This window comes from Lepisosteus oculatus, chromosome 5 (genome assembly GCF_040954835.1).
Source record: "Lepisosteus oculatus isolate fLepOcu1 chromosome 5, fLepOcu1.hap2, whole genome shotgun sequence".
NCBI lineage: Eukaryota > Metazoa > Chordata > Actinopteri > Semionotiformes > Lepisosteidae > Lepisosteus > Lepisosteus oculatus.
The window spans coordinates 21,626,048-21,646,549 of NC_090700.1; the positions used below are offsets into that span (position 1 = coordinate 21,626,048).

Genomic DNA, 20,502 nt, shown 5'->3' on the forward strand with positions numbered 1-20,502 from the left:
CCTTAAAGTAGGATGGGCACCCACCACCATTTTGTCAGTTTTGTCAAAGCAAAAAAAAACAAAACAAAGAATCAATCACATAATTCTAAATACTCATCAGAAACCAAAAAAAATTCATATTTGGTTGTTAGTATTCAAGTGACAGTACTGCTAACATGGCAAAATGGTCATCCAACTCTTTGCAATATACAAGCTACCATTGTCTTGGAAAGCACTGCATCAATTGACTTAAAACTAGGCTTATTTTCTCAAACCCACCTAGAAGTGCTTTAGATTTTCCCCTCACTGGTTGAAGCAATAGTTTAGATGGCCACATCATGTCATCACCTGTATTGTTTCCTGCTCTTCTTCAAGAACTGTTTGGTCAAGCAATCCCAAACATAAGTAGGCATCCTTCCAGAGTAAATGAGAACACAAAAATGAAACAAATGTTTTGTGTATTATAAACCAGAATGGGTTTCCTTCCCTTGGTGATTTACATCCCATATGGTAAAATGCTACAGTGCAAAAGCTCCTTGGCAATTAATCATTGTGACTGATCTCACCAAAACTCCGAAGCTAAGCAAAGTTTGGCCTGCTCAGTATTGGGAAGGGAGACTTCAAGGACAGCTGGTTTGCTATTATAGGTGAATAGTATTAAGTAAGTAGTAAGAATGGTAAGAGCCTGGTCCCTCTGATGCAGCATTTCCAAGAACAACACTACAGTGAATGGGGATATAGTGCTACAGGAGGTGCAGTCCTTTGGAGGAACCAGAATATCATTAACTTTAAAGATCTTTAACAGAGATGTTAAACTTAGGTACTAACGTATTAACATACAATGAAACTTTTTAAAGTTCTTGGTTTAATTCCACTTGGGGCTTGGACACACTGGCCTACCTACAATATCCTTTAATTGAATTTAGTTAAGTAATTTCTTTACCTGATCTGATATGTGTCTGCTGGAACAAAATAACTGTCCAGAGGGTGCTGCACATCAGAGTTGTGCAAAGTGAGTCCTGTCCTATATATTAAAGCACTTTAAATTTCTTTTGAGATGAACAGAACAATATGCATATAATAAATTCTACTTCCATACTTGGTAGTTGTATCATTTTATTGACAGTATGATAAACATATGTCAAAATGGGTCTGCTGTTTAAACCAAGATGGCTGCCTGACTGACATTTTGTTCTCCTGCCGTCATAGAAACCATTACACCAAATAACTTGAAAATTTCAGGTTTTGTCACAATAAAACCTGTTGCAGACTTGCACCACATATATCATTACCTTCTTGGAAACAAACATACTTCATATAATTAACTCACTCTTTAAAAACTTCAAACTTGGAAGGTTCCACTCTAGTTTTGCATATAGTTTACATGCAGTTCACTCACACCGTATTTGGAGGCCTTCAAAACTCATTACAGCTCTCTCATTTATATATTTTTGGAAAGCTCATTGTATAGTTTTACTTTATAATTGACCTAATATCATCAAATGATAACATCTTTAAAAATCAGAATTATTTTATCATATACAATTAATTAAGAAATAGGTAGGGAAGGACAACAATCTCAAATAACTCTTTAACTTCCCACCAAGAAAATCTGAAATAACAATGCTATACAGATGTGTACAAATTAAATTGAGTAAAAGATTTTCCCATTTGAGTTTCACACATTTGCTAATGAATGCAGTGAAGCTGTACAAACAGTAGCTGCAATCTTTATATATATCTCTCTATAAGGCATATGGGCAAGCTGTAAACAGTATAAAATTATTAAAATATACAGTACACCACTGGAAGTTTTTTTTAACTTGTTGTATTTGTACATTCTCTAGAAATAATTCCCATTTATTGACTATCGTTTTTTTTATCTGTTCAGCTGAAGCCTTACTGTGCCTGCAGCCTGATAACAATGTGGGGCGCACAACAGATTCCACTTGTCTGTGTTTAATTTATGGAAGCCCAGAGGGAGGGGGAAGGGAGTTTGCCCCAGCCTGGCTTTATTTCCCCTGTGCTGTATCAATGATCCATTTCAATATCCTCACCATACAGATAAACAAAGTATCTGTACGCTCATGTACTTGTTCTCTGAAGGCAGAAGAGTCTTTTTGTATCTCATCAAAAGGACCACCAGGCAAGCCTGATTTAAGCCAGAGGATCAATAGAAGGGAATATCAATCTGTAGCCTGTGGAAAGGTTTGAGTTTGTACATTTCAAAGTACAGAATAAAAAATAACAACCACAAAAAAGGAGAGGAGAAAAAAATCTCTCCTGAATTGCAATTAATATTTGGAATTAAAATTTAATACACCACCACATAGTAATGAGACCATAACATAGACTATTCACCTTAGGCTTCACTGTCCAAACAAGGAATATTTTGGTACAATATCTGATTAAGGATATTCACTTTTTTTTCATTTCAAAACAAAATAGCAAAGACTTGGAACAATAAGGGAGATCATATTTTTTATTCCTTACAAAAAATGAAATGTCCAATAGTAAAAGTCACAAAATTAAGTAAAAGATCACAAAACATCCTCCTAACTGGAAGAAAAAAAAACCTTCCATTTTTGATGGTTCACATTTCAGCAATGAACAGGCCTCCCTCTTCCCAACCTTTAGAAGAAATGGAAAATTGAAATCTTTGGAAATAGTGACATTTATTAATAAAGCCATTATGCTGCTAACTGCTTGGCCTGTTCTTGGTTACAAAGTGCTGCTCGTGTAATATCATGGCAAACAGCTGTGAAGTTTCACAGTAATGGGTACAGTCAGCCCTGATGTGTCTAATTAATTCCTGTCCAGCAAATTAGCTTTGTTCTTTATTACTCTCCAATGAGAGGAAGCCATTATATTTCATTATTTTATTTTGTCATCAGGGACAGTGGAGCGTTGCAGGTCAGACAAACCTAGTGCTTTGTGTTTTAATTAGGTAAAGTGACAGGCCTGATTCAAAACCTTATATAACCTTGATTATATCTAATCAAAGGGCAGTTATATCTCAGACAGACTACTTGTCTGTTTTGATCAATGCACTAATGGGTATGAAATTTCAAAATATGGAATTTTGCTGTATATTTGTCTATACAGATTGTGTTGAGTATGTGGCTTTTTTCTGAGTATTGTGCAAAGGAGTATACACTGTTTCAGGTCAAGCTTTTGCAGATGTACTGTAACATAAACCTGGTAATAGTCAGAGAACTCTATTAACAGATAAAATATTTAACTGTCCTCTGTCTTGTTCTGAATTACAGTTGTATAATATAAAGGAAATTGAAAGGATGACAACAAACATATATTGCACTTCTGTAAGATTTTTGAAAAAATCCAAAGTGATGTGTGAATATCAGTGACAGACTTACACTACAATCCTTCAAATCTAGCAAAGTACAATATTATGTAATTGTGTATCATATAATAGACACTAATTGTGCAGGACAATATTAAATGGCAACTTCATTATTATTATTTTAAATGACATTAAACATGCCCACTGTAACAGCTGTGTACCATCAGAGTTCAACAGTATCTTTGTTGAACAATGGCTCCTTACATACCTATTGTCACATGTAATATGATAGTGGCTGTGAGAGTCTGGAACAAGGTTACAAAGTTTACTTCCATTGCAAGAATTTATAAGACTATAGGGACAGAGAACAAATAAACATTATTTGTGCAGAAGTAAGGAGATCTGAAGCTCGTGTGAAGGTCAGTAGTTTTTTCCTGCTACGGTTTTCTGAGGTGGTGACAGGAGACATTACTCAGGCTTTCCCCAGGCCTGACTTCAGCCTGTCATACTTAAACTCAGGGGTCAATGTTTAACTGTTTTAGATTTCCCAATACCTTGCCATCTGTAGCTGCACTCTGATGGCCTGTGACTGCACACTTCTGAGCAAAGTCTGTGACCCAGCAAGATGTTTTTCCTCTGATATCTGTGCCTCCTTCTACAGGAAATATCAGGGATGTCATTGTGAGTGGGCCTGGAAGCAACAACAGCATCACAGAGCAAATCACTGATGTCGTCAAGCAGCCTGCCTTCATAGCTGGCATCGGTGGGGCCTGCTGGGTTATCCTGATGGGCTTCAGCATCTGGTTGTACTGGCGTCGAAAGAAGAGGAAAGGTCTTAGCAATTATGCAGGTTAGTACAGCACAAGGAACTGCACAAGCCCAAACACAGCTTCAGAACAAGATATTCCAAGGAAGCTGGAATGATATTTTTACATTTAGAGGTTATAATTAAATGGCAATGAGTGCATTTCAAACCACTATGAAAATACTACCTACACGGTAATGTATACAACCTCCAATTTACATCACAGAAGAGAGTTTTAATGTTCACATAACGTCATATTGATGTTATTTTTCTACGATTCAGAATGAGACAACAAAATGTCTGGTGATGTGAAAGTGGCCCTATTACATTGTAAACATGCTTTACACCAAGCACATTTTGCTACTATATTAATTTAAATTATTTTCATAAACTTGACACATAAAAGGCAGTATTTGTTTAGATACATTATTTAAGTATTGCAAAAAAAGCAACCTGCCAGCCAAATAAAATACACTCATATTCATTTTCAAGTTTTGCAAAAATGATAAATCATTTACATTTGTGGTTATTTTATGGTAAACCACAGCTAAAAGAAAAATTCTAGCACAACTTATATTTTTGTATAATTGCATAGCTCATGCGATTGCCTCAACTGATTTGAATGAGTGCAATTAAATTGAATTCAACATATCAATATTAAGACATTTTGCAGACAAATACTACTTACTTGTTAACTCAGCCTGCAAATAATGTTCTTACATTTCTTGGGTGAAATGCCTTCTACTCAGCCATTCAAAAACGCTTGGGGTGTTTCGCGGTACACCACGGTGGGCGTATCGCATGAAAACGCAGTAGCACGCGGTGTAACGCGTCATTTGACGTCATGGCGGAAGGTATCCGGAATCACCTTGTAAAACCGCCAGGAGGAGCCAATAAAGCCTAACCTCTCATGTACAGCATTTGAGCTTTTAGATTTTAACTGTGTATTACAGCATGTTAATCATCAGTCATTAAAAAGTTGGTATATTTTATGAAAGCAAGGTTACTCAGTTGGACAAAAGTACACAACCTACCTTTATCATAAGTATTTTAATTATGCAGAAATATTTTATGCATCAAAGCCTTTACCGAAGATATTACTAATAGTATTAATAATGAATTACTTTGGACAAGCTGTAAACATTCTTTCTAACTGTCATTTTAAACGAAAATACTTTTATTTTTTTCTTTGACAAACACCACAGCATTTCATTGATCTAACTAACGAGGACAGGACATTAGCTAGCCAATATGATAAAGGAATAAATGACTTTTTTTGCTCATTTCTTTAGCACATTTGTACAAGCACTTGGAATCTGTCCAATCCCTACTTTGACAGGCATTTTCTTTTACTGTAACGGACATAAAAATTCCCTTGCTTTTAACAGAGCGTTTCATAATTTCCAACAACGAAAATTATTTAAACTGCAACACTTATCATTCAACCAGAGCTCAAAATATCACAAGGATCCTCAAGAGCACAGCAAAGACTGTATTAAAAGATACTTGTATCAGATACATGAGAATCCAAGATTTTTTATCTACGCTTTCTTTTCCGTATACCAGAGATTATGGTACCACTTCAGAAGGGTGTCAGCCAGTCAGATTCCAGGAATCGGTACTTTAAAGAACAAATACACACCAGTATTCCATTTCTCCCTAAACATTTTAAGCATCGAAGTCTTTAACTAACATGTTAAATAACGTGTATAAAAAGTGGTAGTTTTAAGTTTTTCTGCGAATATGCTCGATACCGGAGTCAACAAGCATACTTTTAGAATTTGATTAATAGAGAGTATAATATGGAATCACGTATCTAAAGAAATTAATAATGATATAATTATATTCATGTACTGCAACACAGTAGTACACGCTGTACAATGTCTGTTGATTCTGTATGTGTAGGGCTGTTTCACCTCTCCTCATGTGGTCTACGTTCCCGACTTGTAAACCAGAGGTTGTGTGTTCAAATCCAGCAGGTGCCGCAACTTTTCTTTTAACAAACATTTCTTTGAAAAAATAGAATAGCAATGTTAAGGACAATTAATTGACAATAAATATAGAAAAGCACATATTAAATTTGGGAAATAGTTTTAATATGTAAATAGTTCCCTGGTTCTGCACCCCTAGGTGTTTCTCTCTCTCTCGCTCCTTCGCTCGCCCCTCCCCCACCTCTCTCAATTCAATTCAATTCAAGGTGCTTTATTAGCAGGGCTTATCGTGTGTCTCTCTCTGGTCGGGGCGCGGGAGAGCTCACTGGTAGGTGGTGACGGAGAAAATAAAGGCAGCTTTTAACTCCGCAAGTCACACACCAATACACACCAATACTCCATTTCTCCCTAAACATTTAAAGCACCAAAGTCTCACATGTGGTTTTCATCACTCTCTGTGGGAATGCTGGCTGTGACTAATTAAACCAGTTTCACAGGTATTTTCAAGTGGTCAAGTCTTCAGCAGAAGGGGGGAACAAGCTGCCCAGCCATGTGGAATGCTACAGAACCCTAAACAGACAATACACACTAGCCGAATATTTGACCAAGGTATCCAGACACAGCTGTATGAGCTCCACCAGTAAAACTCAAAGTATTACGCTGGTCTACACTATTTGCAACCGTCATTTTAAATGAAAAGACTTTATTTTTTCATCGACCAAAAGTAACACCCACCACAGCATTTCGTTGGTCTAACTAGGATAGGACTTTAGCCAATATGATAAAGGAATAATTTCTTTAGCGCATTTATTTGAACATTTCCATTGATTGTACAAGCACTGAAAAACTGTTCAATCCCTAGTTTGTCGGGCATTTTCTTTTACTATAACAGATATAAAAACTCCCTTGCTTTCAAGATCAACAAAGACAACAGAAAAAGATATGTGTATAAGATACTGTCCATGGGAATCCAAGCTTTTTTATCTACGCTAAGAAGTAGTCTTTAAAATGTCTTCATTACACAGTCAAAATTCTGGGATGTGCCTATATTAGTACGCTGGGCAAACGTTCCGAGGTCAAATTCTTCCAGCACGGAGGTACATTTAAAGTGGAGATGACAGCACTGAAATTTTTTGGCATGCATAAAAACAGCAATTCTGTCAGTGAGCCCTAAATGAATTAATAGCAAACATGGTTTACATAAAAGACATTTTTCCAAGAACATTTAGCCTTTGTCACTAATGAAACCACTAAATAAAGACATAAATATAGAAATCTTAAGATTTTTGTTTTTTCAATGTTGGTAGCAGGGTGAACTGTCAGGTTGAGCTAAGTGTATATTTTGTCGCAGACTTGCTGCAAGATGTTAACAGTGAAAAAAGGTATTTAGAAATTAGTTATTTCAAGAAGAAAATTTTCAGAATAATTGAAAATCTAGCAGGATAGAGAAAGCACAGAAAATAGCCAATTACCCGCGGTACGTGTCTGTGCCACGCACTTTGAATGGCTGCATCTGTACAACACTATTTTTATATTTTAGGGTTAGAATTAGCATTGATAAGCACATTTCAGTTCACAATAAAATGTAAACAGTATCTTGTAAAATTTCCAATTTATATCACAAAATAGCCACGATTTCAGAACGATATAGAATGCGGTAACAGAACTTCCAGTGATTTGAAGTGGCTTTATTACATTGTAAACAACCAGGTTTGTGAATTCAATATAAATTTTAATCCAATATAAATTTTGCTATTGCTATTTCAAGACAGTTTTGATGTCATGTTGGAACATTTCTGCGGTGAAATCTCTGCTGCACGATCTCATACATGTGCTTATTCACTCATACATTACGCTATTACACATTAGTAATTACAGTAACTAGGGAGGAGGAAAGTCTGCTTCATGCCTCAATTTGTGGGAATTCTCGCTCTGATGTGGCGACACCAGGGATTTGCGACACCATGGCGATTTATGGTACTTTCGCAATGTTTATGATTTGTGCTTAATTCGAAATGTAAAATGTTTCTATACCATCAATTAATTTTTGTTACCAAGATGTAGTAAGTGGTCTGAAAAATTGGGACTGCAGTTCCCCTTTAATCTTGAAAAGGCATAGAATGACAAAAACCTGCTGAAGGGGGAAAATTGGAAAATTATTTTATAGTCTGTTCAGGCAACCAAAACCAGATTTCAAGACCAAATATGATTAATTTGACATTGAGTCTTACAAATATTCAGCAGTGTAAGAAGTGTAACATCCAACAAATTAAAACTGATACCTGTCAGGAGCTGCAGAAAGAACTAGTAAGGTAGGCAGAATTTGGGCATCAGAACTTATTTTGCAAAAAAATAGAAGCTGGTGTCCTGTGGATGCTAGTGTAGATTGAGAAATGAAAAGCAGAAGAAGGAACAGGATTAACAAAAAAAAAATGTGTCAGTTTAGGGAATGGTTGGAACTAGAGGAATGCAAAGGAACAAGGTTTATTCCATGCTGAAAAAAAGAAGAAGGAGAACACAACGTTTCGGCCGAGGAGCCTTCTTCAAGCGTGTGACACGGCTCCACAGCCAGATAAAAGAGCAGCTGGTAGCTCTGAAGTATAACTTAAAATGTATATAATGTATCTTTACTAGTAATGTATTTTGTCCCATTCTTTGATAAGTGAAATCGCATAATCACTGGAAGAATAATAAAGTTAGAAATCATGGCTATGGATCAAGCGTATAATATATATAATATAGTATAATCACTATAAAGAGCTGGAAAATCAATTATCACTGTTTTGTCACCAAACAGTTGCAGGTGACAATATTTCTGTTGTGAAATATCTGCTGCACAGCCTGTACTTCTTTGCATTGCAGGGGATTCAGATGGTAAAGCTAAAATAAGATCTTGAACCAATGAGGACTAATCTGTAATGCCGGTGTCACATTACACGACTTTTCTTAGGATTTTCAGTCGTAACCTTCATTTACATAATTGTAAGAAAAGCACAGCAAGTTGTAGAGAGTCGCAGCGTGCACCTGTTACCATCAGTTGTGTAGTGTGACACCCCCAGAGACTCAGTCATAGCGCTCTTAACAGTCCCTACGACTGCTGTGATTTTCTAGTAGCGAGTTGCAAGTCATAGGGGTGGACTCTTGTGTCTGCTACAGCCAACAGCCAGTGAGCGCTCAACCTGAAGTACAATGCAAGAAGGAAAGCGAGTGTTTTGGACTGTGCAAATGGAGGAGAGGCTCATCCTATTTTGGAACCAGCAAAGATGTCTGTTCCATGTTTTGTGTTTGTCATTTGTTTACTTTCGTGCAGTGCTCCTCCTCTTATTCCGGTCTGCTCCACGTTGATTGTCAAAATGAGGCGACCTCGCGGATCTTTCGTGACACAATACAAGATTTGGAACCATGATGAAAAGTTGTGAGGGAATTGTGTAATTAGTCATCCCCTGCGATTCCTAGTTGTATAATTTGACACTCTTTAGGAAAGGCAGCGATATTCAGCAACTGCAGTCGTTACGTTTGACATGCTCTCCGACTAGAAATCATGTCCAGTCATGTAGTGTGACACCGGCTTAATGAACTGACAAAATGTACTTAAGTCACCACAGACTGAAGATTCTTGCATGCAAGAGAGGTAGAGAGAAGGTGAATCTGATTAATCTAAAAATGGAGGACTGGAGAAAACACAACATTGCAAGGAAGAAGAGTACAAAATACAAGAAAGAACTCTACTTTACAAAAAACACACAGTAAAGTTCCATACCGATCACACCTAATCATCAAATTTACCCCTTTGCTCAAGGTAAACAATGCATAAGGTGTCTCCAATATAATAATAATAGCAGATACAGACACCAATTACATAAAAATCATTTCTGTAGAAAAAGTTGTGGGTCTGGATTTGAATGTGCTCAAGGTGGGTGATTCTCTGACATCCTTAGGGATAGAATTCCAGAGCTCTGGGGCATAACAAAAGAAAGCCCTATCACCCATAGACAGTAAACAAGCTTGGAGGACAAACAGGAGCATGATCATTTGCCTGATCAGGATTCTGGATGCTGAATTCTGGACATACTTAAGTTTGTTTAGTGTGGATTTAGATGGATTTAGTAGGACATTGCAGTAACCAGTTCTTGGAAAGACGAATATGTTGACCAGCTCTTCGGCTACAGTGAGAGACAATATAGGATATAGTCTGAATATAGTTCTTAGATGAAAGAATTATGTTTTTACAATTGTTTGCACATGTGGGTCAAAGGTCAATCATGGATCAAATATCACCACCAAATTCTTCAATTTAGATTCAAATTCAGGTAGAGTGCCACAGACAGAGTTACTGCATTCACTTTAGATAGTTTTAGGGGGGGTGCCGAAAAGCATGACTTCAGTCTTGTCACAGTTTAAATGAAGGAAATTTTTGTGTCAGAGATGAAATTGGAGAGTGCAGAAACAGCTACTTTATTGTCAGGTTTAGTAGGGGCATAGAAGTGATAATTCAGAACATGTGACTAAACCATGTTATTAGAGGTAATGCAGATTAATTCAGAAATTATCGGTTTTGAAATAAAAACATGGGTTGGAAGATTGACAAATTACTGAAAAGAGTAAGAGTAAATCTACCATTCAAACACTCACAGAATCAATAGAAAGGGTTATAAAGAGGGCTATAGTAATATCAGTATTTTACCAGATTCACTAATGGAAAGAAACAGGCAGAATTGGGTTAGCCTTTTTATATCAATTAAGTTGTTTTGAATGTGAATTTGAGCTAAGTCAGCAACTAAGATAAGAGATAAGATCACTTTTGTTAGCCATATACAATTTCTTGCATTAGGAATTCATCTTTTTTCATACCCCAGCTTGCTCTCCATGAGACACAGACACCCAGATAGGGAGAGAAGTTTGGGGTCAGAGCACAGGGTTAGCCATTGTATAGCACCTCTGGAGCAGTTGGGCTTAAGGGCCTTGCTCAGGGGGCCAACAGAGTAGGATTCCTCTCCCAGCCACAGATGCAGATCCTTAGCCACAGTGCTACCTCTCCACCCCACTAGAATATGAAAGTAAAACTGATGAAAGGAAGAAGTGATTACTAGAGATAGGACCCAAACAACGGAGTAATAGTTGCGGGCCGTAGGTAAGGCCATAGAAATGGTATGAATACCATACCATTCATACCATACCATACCAGAATACCATGGCTGAATAAACATTGATTTTAGGAAGAAGATTATCAGTAGAGTTGTTTGTCATCAATTCCATAATTGAGGCAAGAAACTGATTTATCAATAAAGATTGATTAGTAAAATGATTTCCTTTCAAGGAAGACTAACCAAAACACTGTACATGCAATTTTTTATATTTTACAGTGAGAGAAAAATAGGCTTGGACCTCAGTGGTTCAGAATTTATCCAAAAGTAAAGAGGAACCAAAGGCAGTAGGAGGTGCTGGCAGGCAGAAAGGGAGAATAGCAGACATCTTGCTAGCTGGCAGACAGACCCACTGACTGACTGGGTGACACAGTGTTTGTGCAATGAGCACTAAGGTAATTGGATTAAATGTCCATATTTATACCCAGGTTTTGGCAAGAGTCAGAGCCTATCTAAATCCTAAATATATGAACTCCAACTACAAATCCAACATATAATGCATAGTTTATATTGCATAGAACCAAGAAGCACATAGAAAAGTAAAAGCCATGATGAGATACTGCATGTAATTGAATTTCTATCACAAGTTGAAGTTCTGATTCACTCCAGGCCTAAATCTAATGTGGAAATAAACTTTTTTTTTTTCAAATCTGTGCTTCTTGTTTGTGCCAACTTGTTCGGAATAATCTAAAATTTTAGACATCTTTGTTTTATAACATGTTTTTTCCATTACCAGAATATATTCAAAGCAAAGAGTGGCATTGAGAGGTAGCAAAGTAATTCTTAGATGAAAAAAATTTGGGGTACTCCAGGGATAAAACTACAGACTGCTCCATGATTATACAGTTTCTCTAACATTAAACAAAAACAAATGTAATTTAAATTATGTTGTTATAATGTCTGATGAGCTGTATAGAACATAAAAGAAAGAACAAACAGCACTTGAGGCACAGTATCTTTATATGTATGCATTCGCCTCACAATTTACATAAATGTGTATCTGACTTTATTTATAATTTATCAGGGTGTATTTTTTGCAATTAGCACAAGGTGGCTTCAATCTCTTTTTTTTCCTTTGCTTATCTTTTACACTTAAAAGAAATGTTTCACATTCTTATGTATTCTCAGTAATGGAAAGAGTGCTCTGAGACATTCTTTAATTTCGCCATATTTTTTCTTCCTGCACAGTGACCTGACATTTTACCGAGAATGAGTGTTTGACCTTGGTCGATAAAGCCAGAGGAGGAGCAAATGCACAGAATGTTAAAATGTTTGATGAAACGCTCAGATAGGAGACGTTCCTTAGCTCTGATGACCCCATTTTTTATTCCTCAGAGGCTAAGGTGAAGGCTGTTACAGCTTCTGATGCCTAAACAAGCCCTTGTTTCTTCTTTTCCTCCCACACATTCACTCACATACTTTTCTGTCTAATTTCTGTAGAAATGTGAACAGCTGCATTTCACTGGTCTCAGCCAGGGGTTTTGCACTTAACCCTTACTGTCTCATTACAGCCTTAAACTTTTCCACCAGCCATGGCCTGTATAATATGGAGATAAAAATTGATTTGTTTTTACTTTTCAAAACTAGCAACAAAAAAACATTGCTGGAAACACCCATATAGTATCCAGGGTGACATAAAATGTATTTGTACCTGGGAAAGAAGGGTTTAATAAACATTGACGATAACATTGTTTTTTTACCTCTCTACATACTGTATATTCATATTTTTTGATTAACGTATACTGTTTGTGTCACGAACACGGACTGAGATCCATGTCAAATCTTATAGACCCTATGCGATGCGGTAAGAGCTGGAGAAAACAGGAGGCGTGGTAAAAGGGAACACACAGGGGTTTAATAGTGCACAAAATAATAGTGACAATCCATGAGACAGTGAACGGGGAAGACAAAGAACAGCATCCAAATCCAAACGGGTCCAAAGGCAGGTCAGGGCACAGTCCAAGAGTCCATCAGCGAGAAATCCATCCTGGGACACGACAAGGTTAAAATCCCCGGGAGGGGGGAACACACGGAGTGACAAAACATGGAGGTCCAAGGGTGATGGGGCGAGATCCTCCAGACCCTGGGCTCAAGAAGCGGGAGGTGTTGGGGATGAGGCCTATGCCCTCAGGAGACAGACGTAGGGTTTCCTGGTCCCAGGCGGGCCTCGCGACATCCTTACCCTAATGATGAGCCCCGAGGACTGGAGGAGCTAGTCTTTAAATAATCACAGAAACAATTACGGGAGTAATGGAGCGCCCTCTAGGGAGGGATGTCGGGCGTGACAGTTTGTCTGTCATCTTTCCTTAATAATTGGACCCCCTACTACTTGCCTGCTGTGTATAGAATATTTCACTGCAACAAGTTTTGAGAGCAGTGCTGACTGACCACTCAATAGCTGACAACTGACTTTTGCAGGCTTTTAACTCATGACTTCTCTGTCTTCTTGTTTTGCAGTTCAGTCCTTCACCTTCACTCCTGCAGGTACTGTCCATTTGTCCTGTCTTTGCACTGTACAGTCATGATAGGTTTTGCATTCCTGGGATCTTGAAATCCCAATGCTTTTCAAATCTCTTCTTCAAAAAATCTTCAGATTAATACTGAGATTCTTTAAAGAATATTTCATCATTGAACCTAAATGCACAGCTACCCTCAGCACATAATAACGATCAGGTTCCTTAATAAAAAATAATAACAAAATAGAAATATTGAATCAATTTCTTAGCTCGTTTCCAATCAAAAAAGGAAAACAAAATACGGTAGTTGATAAATTCTTGAGCTTTGGAAATTCCAGTATTTACACTTACCTTCTCATCTGTTCATTTTTTCTACCAAGCTCTTATAATAAATCATCCTATATATATATATTTGTTCTCAGCACTGGGATAATTTACTCCTATGGCACAGGGAGGGCAATAAAAAGGCTCAGGGATTGCAAACCTCCTGTATAACATTAGGTGCACTAACTGTACAGTGGACCCGTCATTCATTGTGTTGTACAGTCATTGCCTGAAACGGCTGTCAGTGCATTCGTTCACTTCTCCAGCTGTTCCTGTTTTTCCTGCCATCAGTCTCGTTTTCTCATTTCCTTTCACTCTGAATCTTTGGGAAGAAAATCATTCCAGAGTAACCCTTCCCATGACAGGACCTCAGACCATCCATTCCAAGTTCATGGGTATTATGAATAAAACTGTTTCTTCATGATTGTTTTATATTTTCCTCTATGGAAAGGTGAATGGTTATTATTCTGAATTTAAGGTTGCCCCATTCTGTCCCAAGTGAATTGCACTGCTTCCTATGAAGTATAGCATACCCTTCCATCCTGAATATCTATCCTGATTAATTGCACGTTTTCTAAGATAAATCTGTTATCCAGTGCCCCGAAGTTGACAATTTCTGTTTAAAATTATATATAAATTTGATTCACTCATTTTTTCTGAAATTTCTTAATGAATAGAGTTAATTAGAGAATTTTAACCAATATTAGATTTATTTCGTGATAGTTTTACTATTGCCAAAAATTCTCAAGATATTTTGTAAAAAACAATTAATGCATATATGCATGAAAATCTTAATATTTAACTTTAAAAACCAATTCAAATATTATGTCTATTTCATACAGTATACAGTACAAATGTTAAGTAAAAAATAATGTTTATCCTTTTTATCCAGTGTACAAGTGTTATTTTATACACAGAGCTGTGAACATTTACATTAACTGTAGCACAGCTGTAATGCATAAGAATTGAAAAGTTCTGAACCTGTTGACTGTACTTTATCAGCGTAATCAATGCTGGTTTGTTTGAAGAGATGGGTAAAGGATTAAAGAAAACAAACAGGAAGCATTTTCCAACTGTGTCATCAGTTGAACCAGACTTACAATACATTCTATATCTTTCTTTGCCTCCTATTAATGCCATCTTTTACAATAAGAGACACTCCTCCTGTTACTAATAGATGCTTAAAATGTCCAAATGCTGTGAAAGCCCTTAAAACAGTACCTTCTAGCCCTTTAGTACAACCCAATTCACTTTAGATGGTCAGTTTTGATAAATTTGTATGATTTTGAAGTTTCAGACACAAAATAACAAGCATTTAGGAGTGTAAACTGTCAAACAGACATTACCCAATTATGCTTCTTTTTTTCATGAAATCACACAGGATTTTTTACATTTAGCCACTTTGCATTCTAGAGAGCCCATGCTGTTATGAAGAGACAAGGGTGTGCACTTGGTTTGAGCAATGAAATGCAGATGGATTTAGTTCACCACATCATCAGGTTTCCTATGTTCAGCCTAATCCCTTGCCCATTTCGATTTGCACGTTTCATTGGCTTTCCAGTTCCTATTTATTTCTCAAATACTACTGACTCTTTCACTCCTAAATGAGAACATTTCACAGTTTCCTTTTTGCACATCTTAATTTTTCCTTTTACACCTAATTTCCCATCTCCATATCATCCAGCATTGTGCCATTCCTGTTGAATGGTCCAAACCTATTAATTAGAATAATTGGATATATCATGTGCAAATGTAACACATAATAACATAGATTGCACTTTTGGGGAGTTTAGGAGTCTTCAAAACTTGTTTATGCAAGATTCTACAATATATATTTCTGTACAGTACATGTGCAAACCAATAGAAATTTGATTGCAAGGTAATTTCACTTTTGATATACAGTATAAAACAGAAATGTTGCTCTCTAGGAATGGTTTGGAAATGGTTAATGTATGTGTGTGGATGGGGGGAGTCATGGGGTATTTGTAAGTTAGAAAATGTCATAAATAAAGATGAAGCAAAGAGAGAAGGGAAAAATTATGAGATGTGCAAAATTTCACGTACCACTCCTAAAACTGTCAAACCAGGAAGTGTGAATCATTTGACAGAGTCATCCAGAGGAGGGTGGAATATTTGATGGAATTTTTATATGCTGATTATCTGCTCCCTGTTAATGCTTATTAAAAGGGATTAATCTGTATTCATATTTGAGAAACTGCTTATCAAGAGAGAATGAGCACGTCTAGGCAACATTAAAGTTCTCATTTGCAGTGGAGAAATGTGGCTGAGTAAAGATAGGGACATCTAACACTGTTCTGGGTGGGCCTACTGGCTGGAAAATGTCAGACCCCTTGTTGTTTTCCCTCTGAATTCTGGGGTGTCTTTGGAAAAGAAATGCCTAATTTCAGAATCTCTTATTTTATAGTTTTTCCTATTTATTTGTCTTTGTTATTGTTACTGTGACTACTTTGATGAACAGAAATATCTTACCGTGTGAAGAAATACTTCAGGAAAATAGACATCAATTACTGTATGTGTGGTCAATAGGGTGCCTCAAAGTATAGTTATAATGGAACAGGTTACTTCTTTACTTATTTAGAAGTGAGGGTAGATAAAATGTTCATGTAGATTAAGCAAAAACACCCTAATTAGGCACTTCCAGTGGCCTAATTCCAGAGGTTTTTCTCAATACAATTTATATATATACAGTAAATAAACAATATGCAGTATTCATGTTATACCAATGCTGAACTTACAGAATTAATCTTTACATGAATCATCTTTAACTTTTAATATGAATATTATAATATTTTCCACATTGATTGCATTTTAAAATGTTTGCATACTACTTTCCAGAAACCATGCCAGCAGTTTCTGTCTCAATACCTGAACAATGTAGGGGTTGAAAATGTATTCAAAAGTTCAAATGTATTAAATTCCCAATTCTCATAAAATGGTTTTAAATCTTTGACTTGGAATTTGATTAAACAGTCTCAACAGAAATATTAGTTTACATGAGCATATATCTTTATTACCCTAGTGCATCATCATAATAAAAAATATTAACTTTTTGCATTTTACCTAGACTTTGAAAGATAAATACAAAACATTTTCATTAAATGTTTATAATGTTTAACATTTTTAACAAAGTAACATAGGGTTTCACATTCAATCTTTGTACCAAGAATAGAGTCAATTATATTTGTGTTTTTGGTTAATAAACAATATTTATTTTAAATTAAGTGCAATAACACCATTCAGAGAGCATATGCAGTCATGGGTAGAGCACTTTTATATCACCAATAGTTCATGAAAATGAAGGATTACATTTTAACGTCCCTATGCACGTTTGCAGTAAATTCTCAAATATTTCTATTTCACACTTGCACACTGTGACAGTGATGGAAAAAGGAAATTTCCGCTTAGGTAGCATCATGGTAAAAAGAAAAACACAGTAAATGTTGTTTTGCTGAGGAAGGTGTGGGAAAAATGCTGACCTTGTTAGATATGAGCTGTTGCCTAAAAAGAAAAGAAATTAGGAGGCTGAAAGTCTCCAGCAGGATCTAAGGCATTCCTGTCCCTGTCTGGCAGAATAGCTGATTAAGCCAGCAGTGATGAGGCAGTTGTGTCTGTTGAATTGCTCCATGCGACTCCATTGACCCTGTCACCCTCCAGTAGCATGCCTGGAGGCCTGCAACAGATACACAGCCTGGTACTGGCAGCTGTGTGATAAGGCAGGCAGGCTGACAACGAGAGATGACTGCTGCATTTTAATACACTTCTGCCTTCATAAAATTTTTAATGTTTTTCATTAAAAAATAAACAGTTGCTGTCTAAGCCCCTGGGGGAGGTAATGCCTGGGACTATTTTTTCTTTTTGCCCATATCTTCTATTCAGTGGCTTTTATTATTTTGGGTTTGTTCTGGCACTCACAAAGAATACTTTCAAGAATACAGAATTCTGTAATTAAGCTTAAATGTTGTGGGGTTGGTATGAAATGCTTAAGAACTGTTATGGAAATGCATTAACGCTTGAAGAGTGTTAATGATAAGTCTGCAGTCCCACCCCATCCCCTTCTTATTGCAGATGGGTTTGATAAAATTCACCATGCTTTATTATTCTGATCACCCTTTCACCCACAAGATCATTTTCATATTGTAAATATTATGCTCCAACATGTACAAGAAAAAAAATGTAAAAAGAATCCAACCTCAGCAAGTGAAAAAAAGTATTTGTCAGCATGTGTGGAACAAATGTACCAATCATTGCTCTTCCTTTTTTTTTTCTCCACCTGCTGATCTTAAAATATATATACAGCATATTTTCTCAAAATGTCATAACTGAGTTTTTTCACAATGCAGTATTAATACACATGCTGTTTCTCTAATTTCTTACTTTGCCAATGTTAATGTTTAATTCTGATTAAAGTTTTCAGACATTTTTAAAGAACATTGCAAAATGAATTTCACTTACTGATCACTTGGTGACCGGCCCTAATGATCTTTATGTCCCAAATATTTAGGTTTGCTCAGAATAGTCACAGTTGCATACTGCAGTTTATTAAACATAGTTATGTGGTAAATGTGGCAATACCCATATTCATTTTGAAATGTTTTGAAAACCTTTAGAATTAAACATACTGATATTTATCGGCAGAATATTTAATATTTGCATTTTCTCTTTTCTTCCTGGAAATGAAGTCACCTTTCAGCGTGTGGATGGAGGAATGATGAGCAATGGAAGGTAAAAGTAATTCTTCTTCTATTATTGATAACTGTACTAAGATACTGTATTCAAACAATAAGAGGTGACATACCTGTTAGATTAGCCCTTCCTCTTCTGGGTCATCAAATTTCAATTAGTGATAAAACAGCTAAGAGAGATAATAGTTCAGGTGGGTAGCTGCGTCAGCATGCGTAGGCTGCAAAGGAACAAGTAATAGGTTTATTCCATGCTGAAAAATCTTGAAGAAGGCTTCACGGCCGAAACATTGTGTTTTCTTTCTTCTTTTTTTTCGGCATGGAATAAACCTATTACTTGTTCCTAAGAGAGATAATGACTAGCTGGTAATTTAAGCCATGCTGTTATATTTCGTTATGCTTTCAAGATTATTTAAGTTCTCACTTTACAGTCATATTTATACACCCTCAGGCAGAGCACAGTCCTTAAGTTTACCTTAATAACCGTGTCTCTGACACATCACTGTAAACATGATGAATCGAACCTGGCTTGCCACTTCAGGACTGATAACAGTGCTGAACTCATGGTACTGTATGTCTCTTCCTGTATTTTGTTTTCAAGGAAGTACAGCAAGATACAATGAACAATAGACACAGAAAGCATTTAAAAAGGAAAAAGACTGAACATTTTTTAACTCAAGAGAGAGCATCTGAAATGCATTTTAGCAATGTTTATATCTGTAAGAATAAAATTGTGGCTAATTATGATCTTGGGTATTTCAGTTAAATTTTCTCTTTCTGTTTTAGATTGATTCAGGACAAAACTGAACCCTTATTCTTTTGTTCTGCAAAATTCTAAAACCACCATTAAAAATAAATACTTTTTTTTCTATTATATACCATGAGATTATAAATACAAAACTCCCCATAACTGTTATTTACAATCAGTTGCACAGATCCCAATGTGATGAGTTCCCTTGTTATCCCCCATCCTGTACATTGCAGTACAGGAGTGCTGCAATGTCTAATGATGTAAAAATAATCACTCAGGGGACTAAAGGGAAAATCCTTCCATCAGAAAAATTCCATTCTGCATCTTGTCTCCTCATTTGAATGACACTAGTTACTGACTCAATAAGTGTGTTCATGGACACCAGGGATTATATCCCCAGGGTGTATATTTTTTAATGCACCTGGGTAGATATATCCACTGAAGATAGAAGACACCCGCAGGATCCTAATAAGAGCTCTGACCCCTCAAACAGAAAACAGCTGAGCTGCATGACAATATTTAAAGCAGTTTGTATTATTGATATGGGTGAAATATCAAAAGGAAAGTAAAATGTAAATAGAAAATCCTGTCATGTATTATTCTAAACACTTGAGATTTAGCATATACTCATGTGTGTCCTGGCAGCCCTCAGTGGAGTTATTCTAGTTCTCATCCCTATTGTCACAGAGAGGTTTAAAAACGACCACCTAAATTATTTTCATGCTATGCCTGTAAAATGCACATTATTTGAAATTTTTATTATTCAAAGTTGATTTAAACACAGTGCATTGCTCAATAACTGTGGTGTCAGTGCCCCCATTTTTCTCACCTTCATGCAGCTTCTGTAATATCCCATGAGAATTCCATGATACCACCCCCCCATCAACAAGAAGAAAACCGTACATTTTAAATAAAACAAGTGTTCAACAGTGCCAAAAAATCATTACTTGTAAAATAAGAATCCACTATTCTAATGATCTATCTCATATACACTTTTGAGACATCAAGCCCAGACGTTTCATATCCCCCATATGCCAAGAAAGAAATTAGTTACAAATATCAGAGGAAATGTGTTCATTTGTTACAGACAATGTTTATTGCATTAATT

At 36.3% G+C, this 20,502-nt stretch overlaps 1 protein-coding gene across 13 annotated transcripts in view; it reads left to right on the forward strand.

Moving 5' to 3' along the window:
• robo2 (roundabout, axon guidance receptor, homolog 2 (Drosophila)) overlaps positions 1–20,502 on the forward strand; it is a 618,934-nt gene that overhangs the window by 551,699 nt on the left and 46,733 nt on the right. For 7 of the 13 annotated variants that reach the window (XR_001477914.2, XM_015341922.2, XM_015341928.2 and 4 more), the window contains 3 exons: positions 3,945–4,133; positions 13,621–13,647; positions 18,644–18,686. Coding sequence is in view for 12 of the 13 variants with exons in the window: in XM_015341922.2 (XP_015197408.2) it covers positions 3,945–4,133; positions 13,621–13,647; positions 18,644–18,686 (259 nt within the window). In the remaining variant the exon portion in view is untranslated. The remainder of the gene's footprint in view (positions 1–3,944; positions 4,134–13,620; positions 13,648–18,643; positions 18,687–20,502) is intronic. The other 6 variants (XM_015341926.2, XM_015341929.2, XM_015341934.2 and 3 more) reach the window with 1 other exon arrangement.